This window comes from Phaethon lepturus, unplaced genomic scaffold, assembly GCF_000687285.1.
Source record: "Phaethon lepturus isolate BGI_N335 unplaced genomic scaffold, ASM68728v1 scaffold12794, whole genome shotgun sequence".
Lineage (NCBI taxonomy): Eukaryota > Metazoa > Chordata > Aves > Phaethontiformes > Phaethontidae > Phaethon > Phaethon lepturus.
The window spans coordinates 52565-74478 of NW_010537027.1; the positions used below are offsets into that span (position 1 = coordinate 52565).

The following is a 21914-nucleotide window of genomic DNA, read 5'->3' on the forward strand; positions in this document are numbered from 1 at the left end:
CTGGATTAAAACAGTTCACAAAAAAGGATGTTTCATACAAGCACTGTTATACTACTGTGAAGTATCCTTCTTCATCAAAGGAAGGTGGATGGAGGCAGACCAGAAGCTGCTGAGCAGAGTGTTGCAAGATGATTAGCTAAAGGCTAATGTACTAAGCTAGCTTGCAGGGCAGGGGTGGCCAACAATCCATGTATGCCAGTATTACAGGTGTACAACAGCTTATCCTTTTGTAATTTGTGCCTTAGTGGAAATGAAAAGATCTGGGATAAGGATAAATGAACCTGATGAACTGAAAGAAGTTGCTTTCTGTTTGTGCTGAAGTTTGTTTAGAAGACACTAATGAAGAGATGGTTAATAGTGAGATGAGGGAAGACTAAATCAAGACATTGAAAGGTTGAATCATCATGATAAAGAAAGTAACAAAGAAATGAAAGGAAAAGGCCCTTGTGATAATAGAAAAAGGATTGATCAAATCTGGAAGAAGATCACATAGTGCCTAATTGACAACTGGATCTCTCTGATACTAGTTCGTGACAGAAACCTGTCATAGAAATTCCATAAATAATAGTAAATCAGGGTTCAAGTGCGTGGTGAAGTAGCTGTTCTCTGCTTTAAATGTCTATTGTTGTACCCCTGAAATCATACTAGCCATGAGCTCTGTTTTGTAGATGTAGACCAAGTGTGACTTTGGCTATTTCCACATTGTTAATTTTATTTACCTATTTTTCATCTGTCATACATTGAAGCTTCTTTCCACTACAGCAGTCTTTTTCACAGGTTCCTAATAGTATGGCAGCTCTTTCACCTTTTCTGCAGTAGTGAAGCAGAACAAAAAAAGGAACAGGAGCTCTGAAGGACAGGTGAAGGACAGTTCCATTCCTGAGCATGGAACTGTCAGGAGGTTCATTAGTGCAAGCACTGCCATGTCTTCTCACAGCACATCAGTTCTCTATCTGCTGAACACTGCAGCTTGGAGTAAGATGAATCCAGTAGTTCCTGCTACTAAAGCACCATCTGTTTCCTTTCTGTCTTCATTTGAAGTCACAACATCTCAAAAAGACAAACGCACCAGTAGCCAGTAGGAGTTGCATCTCTTCAGCCAAGGATACCCATACCAGAGGGTATCTTTCCAGAGAAACTCTGTGGATACCTGTATAGCCTGAAGATCTTTCTATGAAATTCAGAATTTACTGATAGTTGCACAGGTATCAGAAAAAGCTGAGTACCTTAGAGCACAAAAAAGTCTGTCACTGGAAAAAGCCTTTGTGTCATGTTTTAACCCCAGCTGGCAACTAAGCACCACACAACCACTCCCTCACTTCCCCCCTCAGTGGGATGAGGGAAGAGAATCAGAAGAGTAAAAGTGACAAAACTCGTGGGTTGAGGTAAAGACAGTTTGATAGGTAAAGCAAAAGCCACGCAAGCAAAGCAAAACAAGGAATTCATTCACCATGTCCCATGGGCAGGCAGGTGTTCACCCATCTCCAGGAAAGCAGGGCTCCATCAAGCATAATGGTTACTTGTGAAGACAAAAGCCATCACTCCGAATGTCCCGCCCCTTCTTCCTTCTTCCCCCAGCTTTTATTGCTGAGCATGACATCGTATGGTATGGAATATGCCTTTGGTCAGTTGGAGTCAGCTGTCCTGGCTGTGTCCCCTCCCAACTTCTTGTGCGCCCCCAGCCTCCTCACTGGCAGGCCAGAGCATGAGAAGCTGAACAGTCCTCGACTGCTTAGCAACTACTGAAAACATCAGTGTGTTATCAACATTATTTTCATCCCAAATCCAAAACACAGCACTTATACCAGCTATCGGAAAGAAAATTAACTCCATCCCAGCCAAAACAAGGACAGTGCCTACAGCATTCCTAGTTGATGCCATTTGATTTGTGTCCCAGGCAGTGGTTTCAGTTCTGCTGCTTGGCATGAGCTGTGGGCTGACACACCAACGTAACGTTCAAAGTGTTCTTCTATGCAGTATGATTCACAGGCTCTTTACTAGCGAGATGCAGCCTAGACAGATGTTAGTGTACAGTACCGGGTTTTTAGAACCATTAAACAAATGGTTTAAAATCAACAGAGAGCAGATACAGTTGGTTTGTTAGGAGAGGTTCGCTTACACAGTGAAAGCTCAGAATTTAGTAAAAATTTAGGAAGTTTGCTTTCACAAAGTCTATTTTAGTTATCTTATTTACCAATTTATTTATAGAAAAAGGCATATACCATAGAATTGTCTGCAGTGCAGCAAATGCATCACCAACTCTGAACTGACATGGTCATTTATCTCTTAGATGAAATGCAAAAACTGACATATGATTGAGTAGCTTTAATTTCTGAATTTCTACTATTATAAAGTATTGCTTACATAAGATTGCTTTGTTGATTTTTTTTTTTTTTAAGTAGCAATTCTGCTTTTTTTTCTTTTTCTGTAAGAATAAAGGTTGAACGGTTTCAAGAGCAACTGTATTTTTCTGGTGTGTGTTCTTTGCAGGAATACATGGTTTATAGGAAACATACCTACATGAGGTTGGATGGTTCTTCAAAGATTTCGGAACGAAGGGACATGGTAGCAGATTTTCAGAACAGGTAATGTATTTTTACAGGGTGTTTCTGTGCTAAACTGTGTGTACATAGCGAGTTGCTATAAGATGTAATGGAAATAAATGAAATTTGCACTTAAATTACCTTTCCTGATATCAAACAGACCTCATTTATCTGAAGCAGTTTCTAGGTGGTTTGCTGATGAGGAGTCACTGATGTTGATACTGAACCTGGTTGCATTTAGGATTTGTCATCTGTGAAACAGTATTAGAAGCAATTTTAGTGTACCCACCTATTGTGCTTCTTGCTATTCCAAATATGCTATTGCTTATAAAGAAGCTCAGTAGAAAGGCAGCGAATGTTGATTATTATATGCTCTGACGACTGATACTGTGAAAAGTGTCATATAAGATTCCATATGCCAGAGCTTTGAAAGTGACCTATTTTTCTGCAAAATAAACCATTTAAGCATGTTTTATTAAGAAACCTTAAACTAATATACAAGTGATAAAATGGGGATTTCATTAGATAGTACAATACGCTAATCCTTTTCAGTTAGTAAACCAAAATGGATTCTTGCAACTTTTATGAGCACATCAAGAAAGAAGAGCATGTAATCATCTTACTATAAGTTAATATATTTTAATATAACTTTGTCTTCACTAGGGCGCATTATTTATAGCGATAGAGCTTATCGTTATTAGGTTTCCTTTTAATCATGGGATACGATTTGATATGATGTCACTTTGCTATGGTAGTTCACAGGAAGAACATCCTTCTTGGATGATGATATGAGCTCGTAAGAAAGTCACTTTTCTTTTTTAGAGGAGTTAGTTTCATAGATTGTTGTTTATTGCGGGGTGAAAGCAACATTCTAGCCTAGACAGTAGTCCTTGGGTTAGTGGTCCCAAGGTATCATAGCTGAAGATAGGAGGGGAAGCCATATACAGCCTTTCACATCACTGGTTCATGAGGCTTAAAGACCTGAAGGAGTGTGTTGCAATGATGAGTCCTCTAGTGAACTGCTCAGAGCAATTAAACTTGAAAAGAACATGTGCCAAATACCTGAAGTAAGCGAGAGGACCATGCAGTACTTTTCTGCCTGTTTCCAAGTGTCAGAAACAGGTTCCTTGCAGGTGTGATGTCCTCCTGGAACTCTGACTCTTCTTCCTGAAAGGGCCTTCAACCAAAAGAAATGAAGAGATTTGTGTTTATTAATGAACAGAATTTGTTTTTATTAATGAATAGAGCAACTCAAGAAAAATAATCATTTCAGCAGGAAATCCCTTTGAAACATAGGTCAGCCAGTCTAAACAAGGATTCCTATTAAAATGTTAGTTGAGTTCCTCTTATACATGATTTACTTATGAGAAATATTTCCAGGGAAAAAAAAGCCTGACTGAGACTAAACTATCCTGCAGGATATCCTAGCAGAGTGCTGAAAATATATAGCTATGGAATGATAATTTGTTCCCCTAGTCTGTGGCACTGTCCACTTTCTTTCCTTCCCATGTCCATTTCCAGAAGCATTTCACAGCTGGAAGTTCAGGTCACTGCCTATATGCATGTTCCCCTATTGTTACATGAGGGCAAAGATTTCCTGGCCAAGGATTACCTACGTTGCAACCAGGCACCTGCTGACTCCTTTGGATTTGTACCTGCAAGATAAAGTCCAGAGACTGACAGCTCAGCTTCAGTTCCTCCCAGCTGTCCATAGCTCAGGGTGGATTTTTGTACTCTTAGACTTTGGACTGCCAGAAACCTTCTATTTCTAAGTTTAGGGTTCTTGGTGCGCTTTTTGTGTGTGTGTTAATAATTCATAGTTTTCATGGTTATTTCTGTTGTCTGTTGGCAATTTCTCTGGAGGAGGCAGGGAGGAATCTTACCTTGGGCTAGAACGGGTTCTTTGAGAGTCTGGTTTTTATGATACAACCTTGCCAGGTGCTTGTGAATGTCTTGAAGTTTGAGTCCTGAGAAAATAGTCAGTCCTACTTGACCTCCAAAACCCTTAGTTTTTTACATTTGTCGAGTTGTACTAGCATATGAGTAATAGCCTGCAATATACCCATGCTTCCTCCAGGAAGGGCAAGAAAAGACCCTTTAGATGTGATGAGGGGACATTCAAGGTGTAGGACTACCTACACATAGTGAGTCAAGAAGGAAATGTCCCATGCTGCCCATTCAGCAAGAGTTTCTGGTGCTTTACTAATTTTCCATGCGCTAGTGTATGGACAGTGTGGTGCCAAAACGACGTGGAATTGCAGAGTGCTTTCTCTTAAGCAGAGGGCCTTGCTCTGTCCGTGTCGGAAGTACAGGATGTCAGCCTCTCTGGAGTCCTTGCTGGTACTGCTCACTTTGTTGCGTCAACCTGTTCGCAGATCCATATGGTGTTAAACACATTTAAATACTGCTGACCCCACAATGGCACTAGTGAGATTCACAACCTTAGGAGAAATCCCTTGAGTTTTCATCAGTACTTCGTCATCCTATGTATAGACCTGTCTCCTTGTTTATTATGTTCTAAGCACCAAATTTAGAACAAAACTTGTATCTACAAAGTTTCCACACTTACTTTTTCTTTCTTTATCAATTGAGCTTTGTTAAGACAAGATTTTTTTAACATCAGTCAGTTCTGTGAAACAATAAGTTGTTCTTTGTCCATATGAAATCTTAATTCCCAATGTGGGCAAGATAAACAAGCCCTGGTTTGTTTTGATAGAGATTAACAAGCTGCTATTGCAAACTGAATGTTTTTGTGTTCCAGCAGTCCTGATTTGGAGATTAACTTCTTTCACTCATTCATGGTTTTTTTCCTTGACCATGAATGAACAGCACAAAATGTTCTGAAGTGTTCAAGTAATAGAAGTAGCCCTGATAACTTTATATGCGTCAAAAATTTACTTTTGTGACTATTTCTTGTTCATCATGCACAAAATAAGGGATTTTTTTAAATCTCTTTCCTCTACAGGAATGATATTTTTGTGTTCCTGTTAAGCACAAGAGCTGGAGGCTTGGGCATTAACCTTACAGCTGCAGATACGGTAGGTTAAGTTTGGTAAAGTAATACAGAATAAAAAAATTGGCTTACTGATGTTTAGTTTTGAGTATAAATATTTCTTTGCTTTTCCTGCCTCATATACCTCCAACTGCCATTTTTCCTAGGCTGCTCATCTCCTGCCTCCCAGCCTTACAATTTATGTAGGAAAATTGGTCTTTCTGTGAAAGTTAGCACTCTGTCAGCCATGATGATCAGTATTTTTTAGTACCGCCATTCACATCATGAAATTGTATAACCTTGTTTACTTTGCTCATATTTGCAACATAGTATTATTTGATAGTAAGGTTGTGGAATATTGGACACTTGGTACACAGTTTCTGGTTGCAGTTGGAAATGCCTTTCTTCTCCCCGTACATTTTAGTACCAGAGTCTAGAAAGGAGATGGACAACTGAAGGGGTCTGCAGATGCAAATGACACTTTCATACAGTGAATGCTGTTTCATGTATTGACTGTTTGCTCTTAAGGTTCAGCTGCAAAGGAATCAGTAGAACAAGTACCAGTTACCCTTTTTTCTGTGCGCAGAAGAATGAAGTAACGCCTCTGAAAGTACAAAGTCATTTGTAGTTGAATGTCAGCTAGTCAGGAAGGATAAATTTCTTCCTCTCTACTCACCCAAGGTGTGAAGGCATACCGATGCACAGACATGCTCCTACAGGCATGAGCATTTTTAGTTCAGTGTTTTTGTAACTATCTGAATACTGTCCAAAATTTTTTTTAAATATTTTTGTTTTATGTGCTTATTGTGCAGATACTGTTGGATTGATAGGGCAATATGAATGTAATGTGGCATTAATGTTCTTATAGTAAAAGCACTGGAAGTGTTAGACTAGACTAGACTTTGTCCTGGTTTGAAGAAAAAAATTGGGAGTATTACTTTTCGTAAGAAATTCTAATTTGATGGGCTTTTTCTTCGTAAGGTAAGTAACACTAAAATGCGTACATGATGTGGCTAGCCTATAATTAATTACATGGTGGTGTACTAATGTGATGACCAGCTTAGGAATTTTGTGCCTCTGAAGCAGATTTGTTGAAGATATTAAAGACATTCTCTGGAAGTTGAGACAATCACAGTGTCAGTTAGTTTGAAGTCATCTGAAATGCAGTGGAAAAGACTTCATAGGACTGGGCAAAGTTATGTTAATATAGCCTGCAGTGGTGCAGTAATTCTGTGGGATGCATAGTAGAACTTTTATTTTTATCAGTATATTGGATTTTTGTTTGATCACCAGATGCTCTAAATGTATGGTTTTATTTAATTTTTTCTGTTCTGGTGTTCTTTGCAGGTAATTTTCTATGACAGTGATTGGAACCCGACAGTAGACCAGCAAGCCATGGACCGGGCACACAGGCTGGGCCAAACAAAACAAGTCACCGTGTACCGGTTGATATGCAAAGGCACCATTGAGGAGCGCATCTTACAAAGGGCTAAGGAAAAGAGTGAGGTAGGAATAAAGAAATAATCTGGAACAAGAAGTTACAGAAGGGATATCAGAAAACATGTATCAAAATGCATAAAGAAAGAGAAGAAGTATTTGCAGGGAGGCAGAAGAGATGCCAGAAAGGAATCTTCTTGTTCAAATGAACAAATATGTGTCCCTAACACAGCAGCATTACAGCTGCATTTTATGAATTATGAAGAAGCTAATTATTTACACTATGACTTCATGAAAACTATTTCTTATGATGCAGTGAAACTACTTAGGCTTCTGTCTTTGCTGTGCCAGGGCTACTGATTCCTCTCATGTTATACTGCTAAACATCAGCTGATGTTTTTGTAAAAGAAATTTGGAAGGTAATCAAGTGAAAATTTTTTGAGGTGTGAGGGTTGCCAGAAGAGCTCAGTGTCCTTGCAGCATCTAGCAGTAAGTGTATTAGAAACTTTAAACCTCGTGACACTTTATTGGCGAGAAAAAAAGAAAGCAGATTCACTTTCTTTGGTAGCAGTAGGTATACTATATACAACGTTCAGATGTTTTGTGTACTTGGGGTTTCTTTTAGCTTTTGTCTTAATTAGATGCTGATCATGATGCTGCAGCACCCAAAGCATCTCCAGCTGAATGCATTCACATTTCCGTTGTTGAAACTTACCCATTTTCTCTAGGATACTGCACTAGAGTCTCCTGATATCAACCAGGAAATAAAATGTAGTCTTTTTGCTGGTGATCCAAATCATTGAAATTGGCTTATTGTAAAGCCTGTTCTCTTTTGCTAAGTCACAACTCATCTTTGTTGGGTTTTTTGGGTTTTTTTAAATATAGTTGCAGTAATAGAGGTTGAGTGAATTGGTTAATCTGAGACACTATAGAGATTTAGTTTTCAGTCAAGGAGACTAAAAATGTTGTACACTTTAAGAATGTGATCTGCATGATCTTCTGTGCAGATTACTTGCAAAATTGGACTGGTAATTTATACCCTGACAGGAGTATCTCTGTATTTTTTCTTTTTGTTCAGCAGTATATTAATACTATTGCCATTTGTTGTTTATTACGTGGTGCTTTAGAAGTGCAGCTTTGCACAAGGGATGGCAATTTTCTGCTCTCTAGCTTGGATGCTTCTCATATTTTATACTCTTAATTACACCCTTAATAAATCTTCCTTGAATTTTTGCTACTAACTTTGGTATGATAGAGAAATTGAGTCAATTCTGACTTACACAGATGTACTGGCGTCTTCTTTTGGCTGGCTTTCAGTGAAGGGTAGCAAGAATGGTTCATGGCTGCTTTGAGTAATTTTTCCTTTTTTTTTTTTTTCTTGTTTTTTTTCCTTCTAGATCCAGCGAATGGTGATTTCAGGTGGCAATTTCAAACCTGATACCTTGAAGCCAAAAGAGGTGGTCAGCCTTCTGCTGGATGATGAGGAACTAGAAAAGAAATGTATGTGAAAATCATGTTGCACCATTTTCCCCATCTTCCACTTCATTAGCTTATGAAATCTGTGGTTTTATCTCTACAAACACATGTATTGCTGATAACAACTTCTGTTTCCTGGCTCTTTTTGTATTACCAACTCTTGTTAGTACAAGCTGGTTTCATATCACTGCTGAGCCAAAAGATGAAGTTGTGCAAGAGAGACATGGTGATGTGATAAAGTTTTTATTGGCACTCATTCAGGATCATTACGTTGTTCCTGAATGGCAGAGCTTTGACAAGAATTATGTAGGTCATGACAAGAAAAGTATTAGTAAAAATGCTGTATTTCATCATACTTTTGAAGCTGTGTGAGGTATGTGTTTTTATGTTGCTTGAAAGAAGAATTTCACTGTAAGACTTTGTAGTAATTTGGATACAAATAGTTTCAGTACAGTAGGTTTTTTAACATATTTTAGTTTTAATACAGCTGAGTTCTTAACAGTTCTGTTAGAACTAGAATTTCTTGTAAGATTCACAAAAGGATATGAAATATCTTTCCAGTGGTGACAACTTTCTGTTTCTTTTCTGACAGTGCGTCAGCGTCAAGAAGAGAAGCGACAGCAAGAAGAAACAAATCGTGTGAAGGAACGTAAACGTAAAAGGGAAAAATATGCTGAAAAGGTACTTTGATGCAGAGAGGTTGCCTGTGTCAGTGATAAAGCCAGAAGAGCTTCAGGCTTACTATTATGTGGTGTGGAAACATTTTATGCAAATGCAGTCTAAATGAGTAAAGCCTTCTTCTCTTCACCATTGAACATCAATCTGTGGCTCTTCCTTACACAGAAGAGGGATATTACAAAATACATAATGCATAGTTATCTGTATTTTAATATCATTATCAACTCGAAAAATAAGGAAGTACTGCATACCCAAACAACACTGTTGATCACCGGTAGTCTACAGACAGCAATTTGAGGACTCATGCTTGAAAAAACAAAATGATCAACTGATCATTCTGTGGCATATAAAATGGTGACTTAAAATTTTGTTCTGCAAGGAAAAAAAGAGAATGTAAATGAAGCGTCAAACAGATAGCTATTTTGGCTATGTGGCTATGTAGCTTCTGTGGAACAAGGGAAGATCAGTTTGTTTTAAAAAGTTCATTAAAACTAGTTTATGAAAATTCTGAATTTTTGAGACAGGGAAGCTTTGCATTAATTGTAATTTTGTGTAATGGTAAAGAATTTCAAGCTCACTCCAAAAGGTAATGGAAATCAAAGTAATTCTGTAAGAGTAATTCTTCATCATTCCAGCCATTTTAGGGGGGAAAAAAAAAAAAGAAAAAGAAAAAAAAAACACAAAAAACGGGGTACAAAAAACCACACCCTACTTAAACCTAAAGAAGGATCCTTTAAGGGGTCTGTTACTGTGTCCTTCAGAAACTTGTTTTAGCAAATTCTGGTCGTAGCATTCCTAGAGTTACAATACTGCATTAGATGTTGAGATTTTGGGTTGCTTATTCCTTTTCTTCTGTTTGATCATCTTTTTCATTCCTGGTATTGTTCTATTTACTTCAGAAGAAGAAGGAAGATGAATTGGATGGGAAGAGAAAGAAAGAGGGCATGAACCTTGTGATCCCGTTTGTTCCCTCGGCTGATAACTCCAACCTGTCTGCTGATGGGGATGACTCCTTCATTAGTGTAGACTCTGCCATGCCCAGCCCTTTCAGTGAGGTAAGATTCACTGCTGCTTTAAACTATATACTGTTTCACTTGTGGCCTTACATCCTGTAGGATTCTTGCTTTCTCTTATTTTAGCCAGTGTAGAACTTTGAATGTGTGGAGAAGTGACATGTCTTAAAGGAGAACCATGGAAATGAAAATAATTTACTGAGAACATAACAGCTACTAATAATCTGCCTTATGGTTCCTCATGTTATTTGACATTCCATTATTCCCCTTTTCATTCACTCTTTGCCTTCCTTTTCTTACAGTGCGTTCATGTCCTGACTCTTCTCCCTTTCGGCCCCTGAGAAATTTTTCCATTCCTGCCTACAGTCCCACTTAATTTCTTCTTACTTTCTTCTTCCTTTTTCCTGCCTTTCTCATGCTTACATTTATAACTATGTGCCTTCTTCCATACCAATAACTTCCATAGCAAGAACAGTCTGTCTGCTCCTGAACCAAACAGTATCCCTCAAATAGTTCCTTGATGTTCAGTTTCTTTGTAAGTATTCCTCACTAGTCTCATCTACATCTCCTTCTTTGCTTCCTTCCTTGCTTATGATTCTGAATTAGTGTGTGTTTTTCTCTGGAATTTAAGTTGTAAAGCCTCAGTGGCACACATCTTACTTTCCTTCATCTTTTTGTAAAGAATTGCAAACTGGTTTTGGCAGCAAATATATTTTGTTTTATACCATGTTGATTACGATTCCTATGTTGTATAGTTCCCTTATTGACAAGATTTTTATTAGCAGTAGTAGTAGGTTAAGAATCCTATTGTTTTCTCTCTTGCAGTTGAAGATGCAGAGTTGAACAGCAGTTTTCTTAAATCTCTGCTGAGCTCATTAGTCTCCTGCTTCTTAACTTAACATGTATTTTCATGAATTGAAATTAAGTAGCTCCTGGAGGTCTTTACTGCTGCTCAGCATGTAAATAGAGGGTGTAGTGTCATTAGGCAGATTATGTATCATGCTGCTAGTCTCACATAGAGAAAATGAGAGAGAACAGAACACGTATCAGTTAATTACTTGTGATTGTAAGTCTTTTAAAGGTCTTATTTTTGTACCCCTCCCTTTCCTAACCTGAGAAGCTAACGGCTTTGTTGTGTCATGTTTAGATATCCATCAGCAGTGAATTACATATGGGCTCTATCCCTCCTGATGAGAGCAGTAGTGATATGCTTGTGATTGTGGATGATCCAGCTTCTTCAGCACCTCAGTCCAGGGCAACAAACTCTCCTGCTTCCATTACTGGCTCAGTTTCAGATACCATGAATGGTCAGTACTCTTGCCTTGACTTACTACTAACATTTATTAAACCTTGGCTTTGTATGGCTAAGTGATACATTTTCTGCGTTTTAACCAGAGTATATGCATGGTTGGCAAGATTTGGGGAAAAAAATGCCTTTTCATTGAGAAATTACTTCTGATTTGATAGGAAATCTGTTTATAGTCTGTCATTCACTACACTTTCCTCTTTCTTGTGTTAATTACTCTTAAAAGTTTTATCCTTTGTTCTTGTGTTACAGAGGGCTCTCCTTCCATTATGTGCATGTTACCAAATTACAAACAACCACAGAACTATTAATCTCTAAGCTTTTCCTTGAATTTGCTGTTGGACTGACAATCAGTTCTCTACTTCCAATGTGTGATTGGAGCAGCTGTAATTTTAAATAACAGCAAATGTTTTTAACTGCCATAGTTTTCTACACTGAAATAAGTAGAGCCATAGTTCTTGATGAGTTTCTTTAGAGGTAGCAAATGGAAGAAACTTCATATCTTCAAGTAAGAAAATGGTTCATCCTGAAGTAGAACCCAGAATCCTCCACTTATTTGTGGAATGGATTCATAATAATAATGACAAGTAGTTGGGAGTTAATAAGATGTGGTTGATTAAGAATGGAGTTTTGTATACATTGTTTCTTATCATGGAATCGAAAATAGCTTGCTAACAGTGTCCCTGTTAATGTAAATGAAAAGTATCAGTAGGAACAGTATTAATGTAAGTGGTAGGTCGTTATGATGCGGTATTCATTTGAGAGTGATCTGAAATACTATAGCAGTTATTGTTTTAACATTATTTTTTTGTTAAGGTGTTGCAATACAAGATACACCTCTCACTGGGAGAGGCCAGTCAGCTCGAAGCCGGGGTCGTCCTAAAGGTTCGGGCAGTGGATCAAAAGGTGGCACTGGAAAAGGCAGAAGCCGGAAATCGATAGCAGGAAGTGCAGCTGCAATGGCAGGTGCCAAGGCAGGGGCAGCGGCAGCCTCTGCAGCGGCATACGCAGCGTACGGGTACAATGTCTCTAAAGGTATGTGGGGAAGGGGAGGCAGCAGACTACCCAGAGCAGAACCAAGCACATGAGTTTGGGTGACTGTTGTTTACAGCCTGTCAAAAAATAGTGTTGTGTTGTTGGTATTGCTTGTCCATTATATTCTGACATCCAGGCAATACACAATGTGACATACTAATGGTGTGAGAGGACAGCCAGTTTCACCACAGACAACCTTGAGAGGCTAGTCCTGCAGAATTTTTGGCTGCCTGTTGAATTATATCGAGTATTTTTCCTCTTGTTTTTTATTTTGGTGTCCAGACAAATCGGATAGTGTGTTTATCCCATGGGTATGGCTGTGGCTTTCCTGCATTGCTGTCATGTTGGAAGTTAACAGCATCAGGTTCCAAAATCTGCTAAACTGATGATGATTGAGCTTCAGCTTTACACCAGCTGAAGATGTTTTGTATCTTAAGGATATCAGTCTTCGTTAAACTGTCATAAATCATGAATACAGGGTGGTCTTAGGACTGATTGTTAGTATACTGTTTGTTGAAGAGCCACAAGTGGAATGATATGCTCACATGGAATTTGATTCTCTTTTCCATTGCTAGGCATGGCTGCAAGTAGTCCTCTGCAAACAGCAATTATTCGACCTTCTGGACTTGTAGATTTTGGACCTTCAAGCACCTCTTCTCCCTTGAGCTCCCCTTTGAGCAAAGGAAACAGTGTTTGTGGGACCCCCAAAAGCTTAAACCTGGCCAGCAGTCTCATATCGGAAGCTCCAATTCGGAAGCAAAGCAAAGGTGCCCACACCTCAGGAGGTCGGTAGTAATTTTGAACCCCCAAAGCTTGTCTGAGCTGCATTGGCTTTCAGAGTAGACCACCCTGCCAGTTGAAGGCATGCAAACGAATGCCTCGTTGCTGTCCAGCACGTGCGTGAAAAAATCAAAGCACAATAGGAGTGGGTGGTTTATGTGAGCACTTTGATTATGTGTAGTCCAAAAAACTATCTTTGCAGACACTGCGTGAAGGAGGGAAGGGAGTCTGGGGTAACTGGGAGAGTGCCAGCTTGTGCTTTATTGACACATCTGACAAAGATTCCCAAGAAAGCATCCAGCTACTCCATGCAATATCCTGCAGCTGTGTGTGCTTGAAGTCACACCAATGTATTTTCTCTCTTGTAGCTTGAGGTGGAACCCAGCATTAGTTTTATCCTATGAAATCAGTATCTGAACCCCAGGAGTATCCTGTGGAGTCAGAAGACATTTCTGTGCCAGCAGCTGGTCAGTGTACGTGCAGGGATAATTGGGGGCTAAGTTGAAGATGTTGTGTGATTGGAAAAAAAAAAAAAATCTTGGATTCTTCTAGTGTGGGCCTCTGGGTTCTTTAAAGGTTTGAAATGCAAAGGAAGGTGTCTCAGGTGGTTTCCAGGGAATGGACTCTTTTCAGCACCATGTGTCAGGAACAGGTTCAGAGCTGCAGAATACAGGGAGCACTGGCAGGCCTAGTGAGAGCAGCAGCATTGCCTCTGTTTCACACAGTGGAAGAAACCACCAGCCAGTGGCTTGGGTTGCATTTCAGAGTTCTCATCGGCACAAACGCTTACTGTGTTCAGAATGATTTCTCTCACTTTCAAGGTGTGCAGAACTCTTAAAAGCTTAGAAACAAAATAAGGTTCTAATTGTACAAATCTCAAGAAGAGGGAAGGCTGAAGTGCGGAGGAAGAGTTTGCTGCTGCTGCTTTCACTGTGCCATAGCAGAGCATGGTTCTGCAGCTTGCAGTGCTGTGAGGGGAGTGATGAAAAACAGTCCTGAGAGAGAGAGAACTGTGCCATTCCCCCTTCCAGCCACATCCTGGGAAGAAGATTGTCTTATATCCCAGCCATCCATCGACTGTTCTTCCAACGTGTTTTCCCTTTGTCTTTGTGATCATCAGACATACTAGCTTGGTTGAGTTCACTGCGGTGTGCGGGTACCAGTAGCCATGTTCCCCAAGGCTGATAGAAGGCAGTGCTGCCAGTGCCCCTCTGTGTTCTCATTCTCTGGTTGCTCCTTCCCTGTTCTCAATGCACAAACCCCCTCCGTAGCCCTTTGCTTTGCTGTAAGCGTTGTCTGCATTGCACTGAGATTTAGGTGTGGGGCAGGTCTTCTGTCTTACACATTGAATTAAACGGCTGTTCCGCCAGGGCACTTTCATCCCTTGAGAGAGAAGCAAGTTGTGTTGCAGGTCTGGGCTGTGACAGAGAAGATGACTTTTTTTATTATTACAATTTTTTTCCAACCCCAAATCCTTTGCCTGGCGTCCTACAGTGTGGAGCGAGTGCTTCCTGTTGGCTCTGCCTCTAATTTGCACACCTGAAAATAGCAGAACTGAGCTTAGTTAGATTGATTTTTAAACAGATTTGCAGGGGATAATTGAGGGGGAGGTGGTGTTTAATTAACTCATGAAGACTTCCCCCTTCCCCTCCTATTCACATGTATTGTATGATATTTAGAGGGAATCAGACAAATGCCAAGCCTTTTTTCTCTTTGAATGTGCTGTCTATTTTTATAACTGAACTTGTACATATGTATAAAGAGAGACACATCTTTCTTTTACTAACTGGAGAAGAAAATCTTAAATAAAATGGAGTGAGATAATTTTATGTAAATCGGTGTCTTCGTGTTTTTTATGCATATAGTTATATGAAGGAGAGGGTGAGGGAAGAGAGCATGGTGCACATCTGGAAATGCATCTAGAGACATATGCTGCTCAGTATAGTGCTCTACACTCTTCTGAGTATCCCCTTTGTAATGTTTTTCAGTTACAACTGTACACTTACCACATGTCTGTATTCACTCATTATCTGGTAATCTACTTTGGAGAAGGTATGCAGCAGATCACAAGAAAAAAGAAGCAAGTGTAATATGCGTAATTACATAGCTCAATTACCTGAGCTATGATGGTTGAGTTGAATACAGTTGATCATTTTGGGACATCATTCTGCAGAGTTTTTCTTTTTTTCCTTTTTTTTTTTTTCCCCCAGTGTGAGTTGAAAGAACTTCTTGATGTGCAGTCTTGATTTTTCAAACTGCTAGACAGTTGGGTCAAAAAAAAAAATTTGTAACATGGAAAGATTGCAAAAATATAATATGTACTGTTGTATACTGTACTTTTGGAAGATTAGATTATTTATATGATTATTGCTATTTTTAAAACTGATAATATAAAAGATATTTTAAAAGTAATTTAATCTTCAAAAGAAATATTGAATAGCATCAGAAGTTGTGGCAAAAGTAGTGGTAGCCTGTCTGCTTACGAAATTTGCATCAGGCTAACAAATTCAGGAGGACCTAATGTAGCAGTAAAGTAAATGAACTGCTAGATTGTATCCACTTCAATTTCTGTAAAAAGCTGTATTTAAAGAGATGCATTCTTTGTATTATGCATCATAGAAGAGCTGAGATTCTGTGATGTTAATCAAGGAATTGGGAAGAGTTCAGGTGATGGCGGTTCTAATTTCTTGATCTGAGGAAGTAGGTAGTGCTAGAAAGACTGATAGTTTGGGGTTTTTTTTAAGGAAGTGGAGTTTGTTTCGTGATCAACACCATGGGGACTGCTTCTATTGAAGTGAATAAAATGGACATCCACACTGAAACTTTGTTCTTTGAAATTTCAGTCTGAGCATCTTTTCACGGCATGTTGTGCACTTGTCTTACAGATTAATGGCAGAGAAAGTCACTTTCCTTTGAAGGATCAAGGTATTTGCTAATGGCAGAAACAGAATATTGGATGAACTGAGTTTGGGATCTAAACTGGAACGATGAAATAGATGTCAGAATGTTTTGGGGCATGTTGGGAATGCTGTGTATTCCTCATGCAATTTGATAATAGCATTTGCATCTTTACTCACCAATTGCTACAAAACTGTTCGCTGATTAATACTACCATTGAAGACATTTAAAGGTGATAATTTTCTTAGGTCATATGGGAAGTTAGGACTGAAAGGTGCTGTTGTGTCCCACCCTCACACACATTTTTGCAGTTTAGCCTACAAGGGATGTCTAATTCAGCAGGGTCCCCAGAACACCCATTCTTCCCACTGCCACACATGGTCAACAAAATCTTCCCAAGCAGTGGTCAAATTAAGTCTTACTGTTGAAGACCAAAAAACTGCAACTGTAATATACCTTTGGAAGAAAGCAAGAGTGACTGAAACTATTACCTTCTCTCAAAAAATTTGCACAGTAATTAGAGACAGGAGAAGTCAGAAGGGATTTCCTTCTGACTTCTACTGCTAAATTTAACCCTTAAGTGTATGACCAGGACGTACCAGCCAGGCCACTGATAAAATGCGATGTTACAAGCACCAATGCAGTTTGCCCTACCTCTGCTCTCTGGATTTGGTTAATTGTCAGCACCCTAGAGTATGGCAAAACCAAGCAAAAAAGCTGGGGAAACAAAAAACAAAAAAAAAAAACCCAGAAGCCAAATGATACATCAAAGGAGCAAGAGAACATCTTGCTCACCACAAGTTGGTTGTGAAAGCCAACATGTAGGATTATGATGTAAAAATAGAGCACTCCAGTATCCTTTCAGCTCTTCAAAATCATATATATCAGATAGCCAGGGTCTTGCATCACACTGTCCTCAGAAATTCTCCTACTAGCCATACGGTCACTGTGCAGTCCCTTCCAAACAACCTCTTACTGCGTCTGAAAAATTGTTTGGTTCCTTGACTGCATGATGTCTTCAGAATTCATCTAACTTCTGTTTTTAATTATTTTGTCATCAATTGAAGTCCACTTAATTAATCTGCCCTTGATTTAGATTAGCCCACAGGCCATTTTCTCTTTCTATCCTGGATCAAGTCTGTTGTGCTCATCAGGTGCTAGATCGCCTCTTCCTGTTCTACAAAGAATTAAACAGGTAACTGCAGGAGGGTTTTCACCTAGAACTGCTCTAATTCTTAAACTTCAGGCTATTAACACTGCACTATCCGATGCAGCGTTACTTCCGTGCCTTCCCCCCTTTCTGTTGCACGCTATCCCCACCACAGTGTATCTGCTCCTTGCTGTCTCATGTTCCATTTGTGGGAAGCCACCTGTCTGCCTAGGACTATATCTTGCTTTATTCCCATGTTCCTAAAGTATTTCCTTTAACAGCATTTCCCAGCAGGGGAAGCACACAAAGCTCGGTGGGAAAAGCTCTGTGCAGGAGGAGTAGGGATCTACACTACTTCGATTGTAGCTCAGGAACAGACGAGTTGCGGTTGGGAGGAGGAAGAGCACAATTGATAAAATCTCTTGGGGGCAGGATGTGGATCAACGTAATTTGGCAAATGCTGCCTGTGACAACTGCACTGTCAGTCCTCATCATCTACTCTCCGTGGAGCGAACAGGCCTCCTTCTGCTCCCAGATATACTTACAGGCTCCTCAGCTTCTCACTTCTGCCTCCATCTTTCTTTTTTGTGGCCTATTCTGTCTGAAACAAGTGTTATCTCTGAGGGAGCCTTACAGGCATGTCTTGTGCTCCCCTTCCTGCTCAAGAAGGGATGGTGATGTGCTCTGTGCTGTCCTTTGGAAATTTCTGCCGGAGTGGCCAGAAAAACAATTTGTAGCTCACTAGCCAAAGGGATGCTGTTTGCAAATGAAGTGTAGCAGAGACATAAATACTAAAATAAAGGCGATCACATTTTATGCTCCTAGATGTAAGCACTCACTGAATTGTGAAGGATTTTTTTTGATTTGCAGCCGGTACCAGGTGCATAGCAGTGAATGAGAGAGGGGAAGGGGCAAGTCATCCTTTCTCTCAGAAGCATTGTTATTAGGATGATACAGATGGCCCAGCTCTCCGATTCAACCAGCAGGTCTGTATTGTAAACAAGTCTTTCTTGTAGCACACAGACTAGCATTTGCTCCTCTGAAAAGCCTGCAGCAAACGCCTGATGAAATGGAGAAATGTACGGTAAGATGACTTGGGTTTCCTCCAGCTTCACCCTCCTCTTAGCTCCTGCCTCTTCCCGCAGGAAAGTGAAGTTACTCCAAAGCTATTGGGTCTTCCAGGAATTTTGTACCAAACTCTATTTACATAATATTCTTCCGGGGGCGTATGAGGGAATTCATTTGCATCCCAGGCATGAGGAAGTGTTTCAGTACTCAGGTATGGAACGGTGACTCCTTCTTTCCTTAGCTGATGAGCATCACTGATAGAATGAAGTAGGGGAGGAAAACGCTGAAACACCACTTTCATGCCTTCCTGAGTTTCCCTGTGGACTGTCTCTTCTGTCTTCAACAGCATCGCTGGTTATGTTAAGTTCCCTGAACAGGAGCCAAGTGTGATGTGAGCTTCCAAGCACCCAGGCATTACAGTATCCCTTCTTGTCTCTGTGACATTTGTTTGCAAGCACCTGGTGCTTTCCTCCCTGCTCCTTAGCCTTACCCAACTCTTCTCAGGACCCATGTGTGGTCTTCAGGGCTTTTGGTTGGCAGAAGAAATGTTTCTGTTTAAAGGTGTTAATTTTCAAATGCATGACCCTCATAACCTTACATCTCAGTGTTATGAGAACCATGAATTAAGATAAAGCTAAGTGCATGTGTAGTTTGTGGGGACTGCTACCCTGAATAAACCTTCACCAACCTTTTCAATACCAAGAAAAACTGTTATTGTTACTCAGAGATTAGAACCTACTTGGAAATTTACTACTGGTTTGGTCTATCACACAAAACTGATGTGTAGGATCAGACTATTTGTGAAATTTATTCAAATTTTCTTATTTCTAACAAGAAACTAGTGGCTTTCTGCTCAAGATGTATTTAACAAATGCTACCCTACTAGGAGAAGCCATTCCTGTTTATCTCACCTCTTATCTACTCTTACAGTTGCTCTGATGTATCCCTACATCTTAACTTCCCATCTGAGCCTTTCTTTAGGAATCACGGGCAGGAGCCCTCTCTCTGTACCATGAGGAGATGTCATCTGTCTTTAAGGTGTCTGTCTTTCAGGTTTCTTTCAATTCTGGTTGCAGTTTTCCCTTGATATCATGGTAGAGTTTGTATGCAGGCTAGTGAGTGCATTTCAGAATTTTACAGCTACTGTGCAGACTAACGGTTTACTCTACAACAATGTTCCCAAATAACTCCCCTCCTAGGTAGGCTCTTTGTGGAAAAAGAGCATTTACATCAAGAGTTAATTGGGAAAAACTATTCTCTAATTCACATTATTCTTTAATTCAAGTAGCTTTTCTCCATAGACGAGCCTAAACTTGTATCAAAGTAGTACTAAAAACGATCTACTCTACTCACAGAAGCGTCCATAGTGATCCAGCATCTTCAAAGCGGTCACCTTGGATAGCCCTTGCCCTCCCCATGGTCGGTCTTAAATGGCAGTGCACAGAGTGCTTGTCTGTATGTCACTCGGCCTATAGAAGGTTGCTGGTTTTTTTTTAAGAATGGAGGAGTCAGCAAATTTCACACCTAGTTGGCTGAATGTTGCTTTCTATTATTTTTTTTAAACTACATTAAGCTTTTGGCATGTGACTGCAATTAGCTACGTGCTGATCAGCGGAGTGTGCTGCTGCCCAGTAAATGCAATGGCACGTGGCCGGACACACCCTTGAATGACACTTCATTGCCTGACACAACGCTCCAGGGCTTTCCTTTGCAAGCAGAGGAAACAGAAGGGATGTTCGGACTACATGAACTTTCCGAGGATCTTGAAAACTAAGATCCAACCCCCCCCCCCCCTTTTTTTTTTTTTAATTGTCTCTCCATGCGTCTGGTGGAGTGGCAATTAGAAGCCCCTGATGTGAGGGCTCTTCTGTGTCTTGTTTCTTCTTGTTGCTCCTGCTCCTTCCACAGAGTTCACGTGAACGCCTTTGTGGACAACTTCTGCATTCCTACAGACTTCTCTTTTCTTGATGTTTAATACAGATTTCTCTTCGATTTAATCTCATTTACAGCCATAGTACTATGGCACTTGAAATGGATCTTGAAATAGCTCTAAAGATGCATAATGGTACGTTTCAGTCTCTGGATTTCAAGTACTTCTGAGAGTAATTCAGATTCGTGATGTCTGTTTGTCCAGATGACTGCAGTCTTTGATCATGTTCAGAGTTTGGAAGAAGTTACTGTACCTGACTTGTAGTCATAATCTTACTGTGATATATATTTAATCTTGTTAACAAGAAAAAGTGACTGCTGTCTAGTTTTTAAGTAAGTTGTCACTCAGCTCAATTCCTATCGACTAGTTGAAAACTTCCTGACATTGTGATGCTGAATCTGTAAAGCACAAATAGGTTTTTAAACACGGTATTCATTTGGGACTGTAAGTCATGACGATTTCTTTTTACGGGCTGCCATAACCCCACGTGATTTATGTGTTTTTGAACACACTATCATGAGCTTTGCAGAAGGAGGCTTGCTTCCCCAGCTTTGATAACTTGCTATTAGCATATGCAATCAGAGGTATGTATTGTATAATTAATGTAATTTGGTTACACTGCGGTTTGCTGTCCTTAGCTATGTATCATTGTGTCTGTCTGGAATCAAATAACTAAAGGGTAAGAGTGAGAGCTGGTTTGGTAGAATATTTGCAGACAGATTAGAGAAGCCCAGCTCTTCCTTGCAGCGATATAATTGATAGCAAATGAGAAAAGTAATGTTGTTTAAATCTTTAATTTAAAACAGATCTCACGTCCGTGATGTTACAGGAATAAACACGTGAGAAGTCTGGAAGTGCCAGCAGCTGTGAGCCGCAGCGGTGAGCTGAAAAAGCTTGAGGGACTGCAACAAATTTGAGTGATGTTTATAAAACAAAAACACCCCAAGCTATATAAAAATGTTTCTCTGTTGAGCTTAATTTTTAGCTGGCAAATAAATACGGTGCAAACTTAGGTACCTGAAGGTTTAAGAATACTGAGAGCAAATCGCTAACCTTGCAACTGCCCAGATCCTCATTAGGCAATGGCAAACATAAGGGTGTCCGTGAACACTTCAGATGATTCTCGCATGTTTGCATCAGGATCTACTGCTGATTACATGGGCACACATTATCTTTCTTCCAACGTGGTATCTCCGAATTCCTTATGTACAGTTCCGAGTACACTGGAAAACATCATCCCTCAATGTTTCACGTTGTGCATTCAGAGTCACTGTATGCTTTTGAGATCATGTTCTTGATGTCTCAGTTCCCCACCTGTAGAACAGAAATGACACCTCGTCACAAAGGTCTTCTGAAGAGGAGCCAGAGTTTGCTGCAGTGATTCACCAGAGAAGAGTCAAAATGGGGGATGGCCCCCCTGTATTCGGAGCATGGTGTGCATAAACAAATCCGGGACCATACTGGAGAAAAAGGTATTGAACTCATTTTTAGCATCCTCCCATCAGATGAAATGAGGCAAGAATCCCCTGGGAAAAAATAGTGGATATTTATTCTGAATGAGGCTAGTCCCACAGTTACTTCTTATCCTCAGTCCTGAACTCATCTACC

General features: G+C 39.9%; 1 protein-coding gene across 1 annotated transcript in view; it reads left to right on the top strand.

The window, feature by feature from the left end:
- Nucleotides 1-13469, top strand: part of INO80 (INO80 complex subunit) — a 58375-nt gene extending 44906 nt beyond the window's left edge. The window contains exons 27-35 of the mRNA XM_010286352.1: nucleotides 2491-2585; nucleotides 5509-5581; nucleotides 6883-7041; nucleotides 8370-8472; nucleotides 9041-9129; nucleotides 10026-10181; nucleotides 11287-11446; nucleotides 12262-12480; nucleotides 13056-13469. Of these exons, the coding sequence (XP_010284654.1) occupies nucleotides 2491-2585; nucleotides 5509-5581; nucleotides 6883-7041; nucleotides 8370-8472; nucleotides 9041-9129; nucleotides 10026-10181; nucleotides 11287-11446; nucleotides 12262-12480; nucleotides 13056-13273 (1272 nt within the window). The 3' untranslated portion in view covers nucleotides 13274-13469. The remainder of the gene's footprint in view (nucleotides 1-2490; nucleotides 2586-5508; nucleotides 5582-6882; nucleotides 7042-8369; nucleotides 8473-9040; nucleotides 9130-10025; nucleotides 10182-11286; nucleotides 11447-12261; nucleotides 12481-13055) is intronic.
- The last annotated feature ends 8445 nt before the right edge of the window (nucleotides 13470-21914 follow it).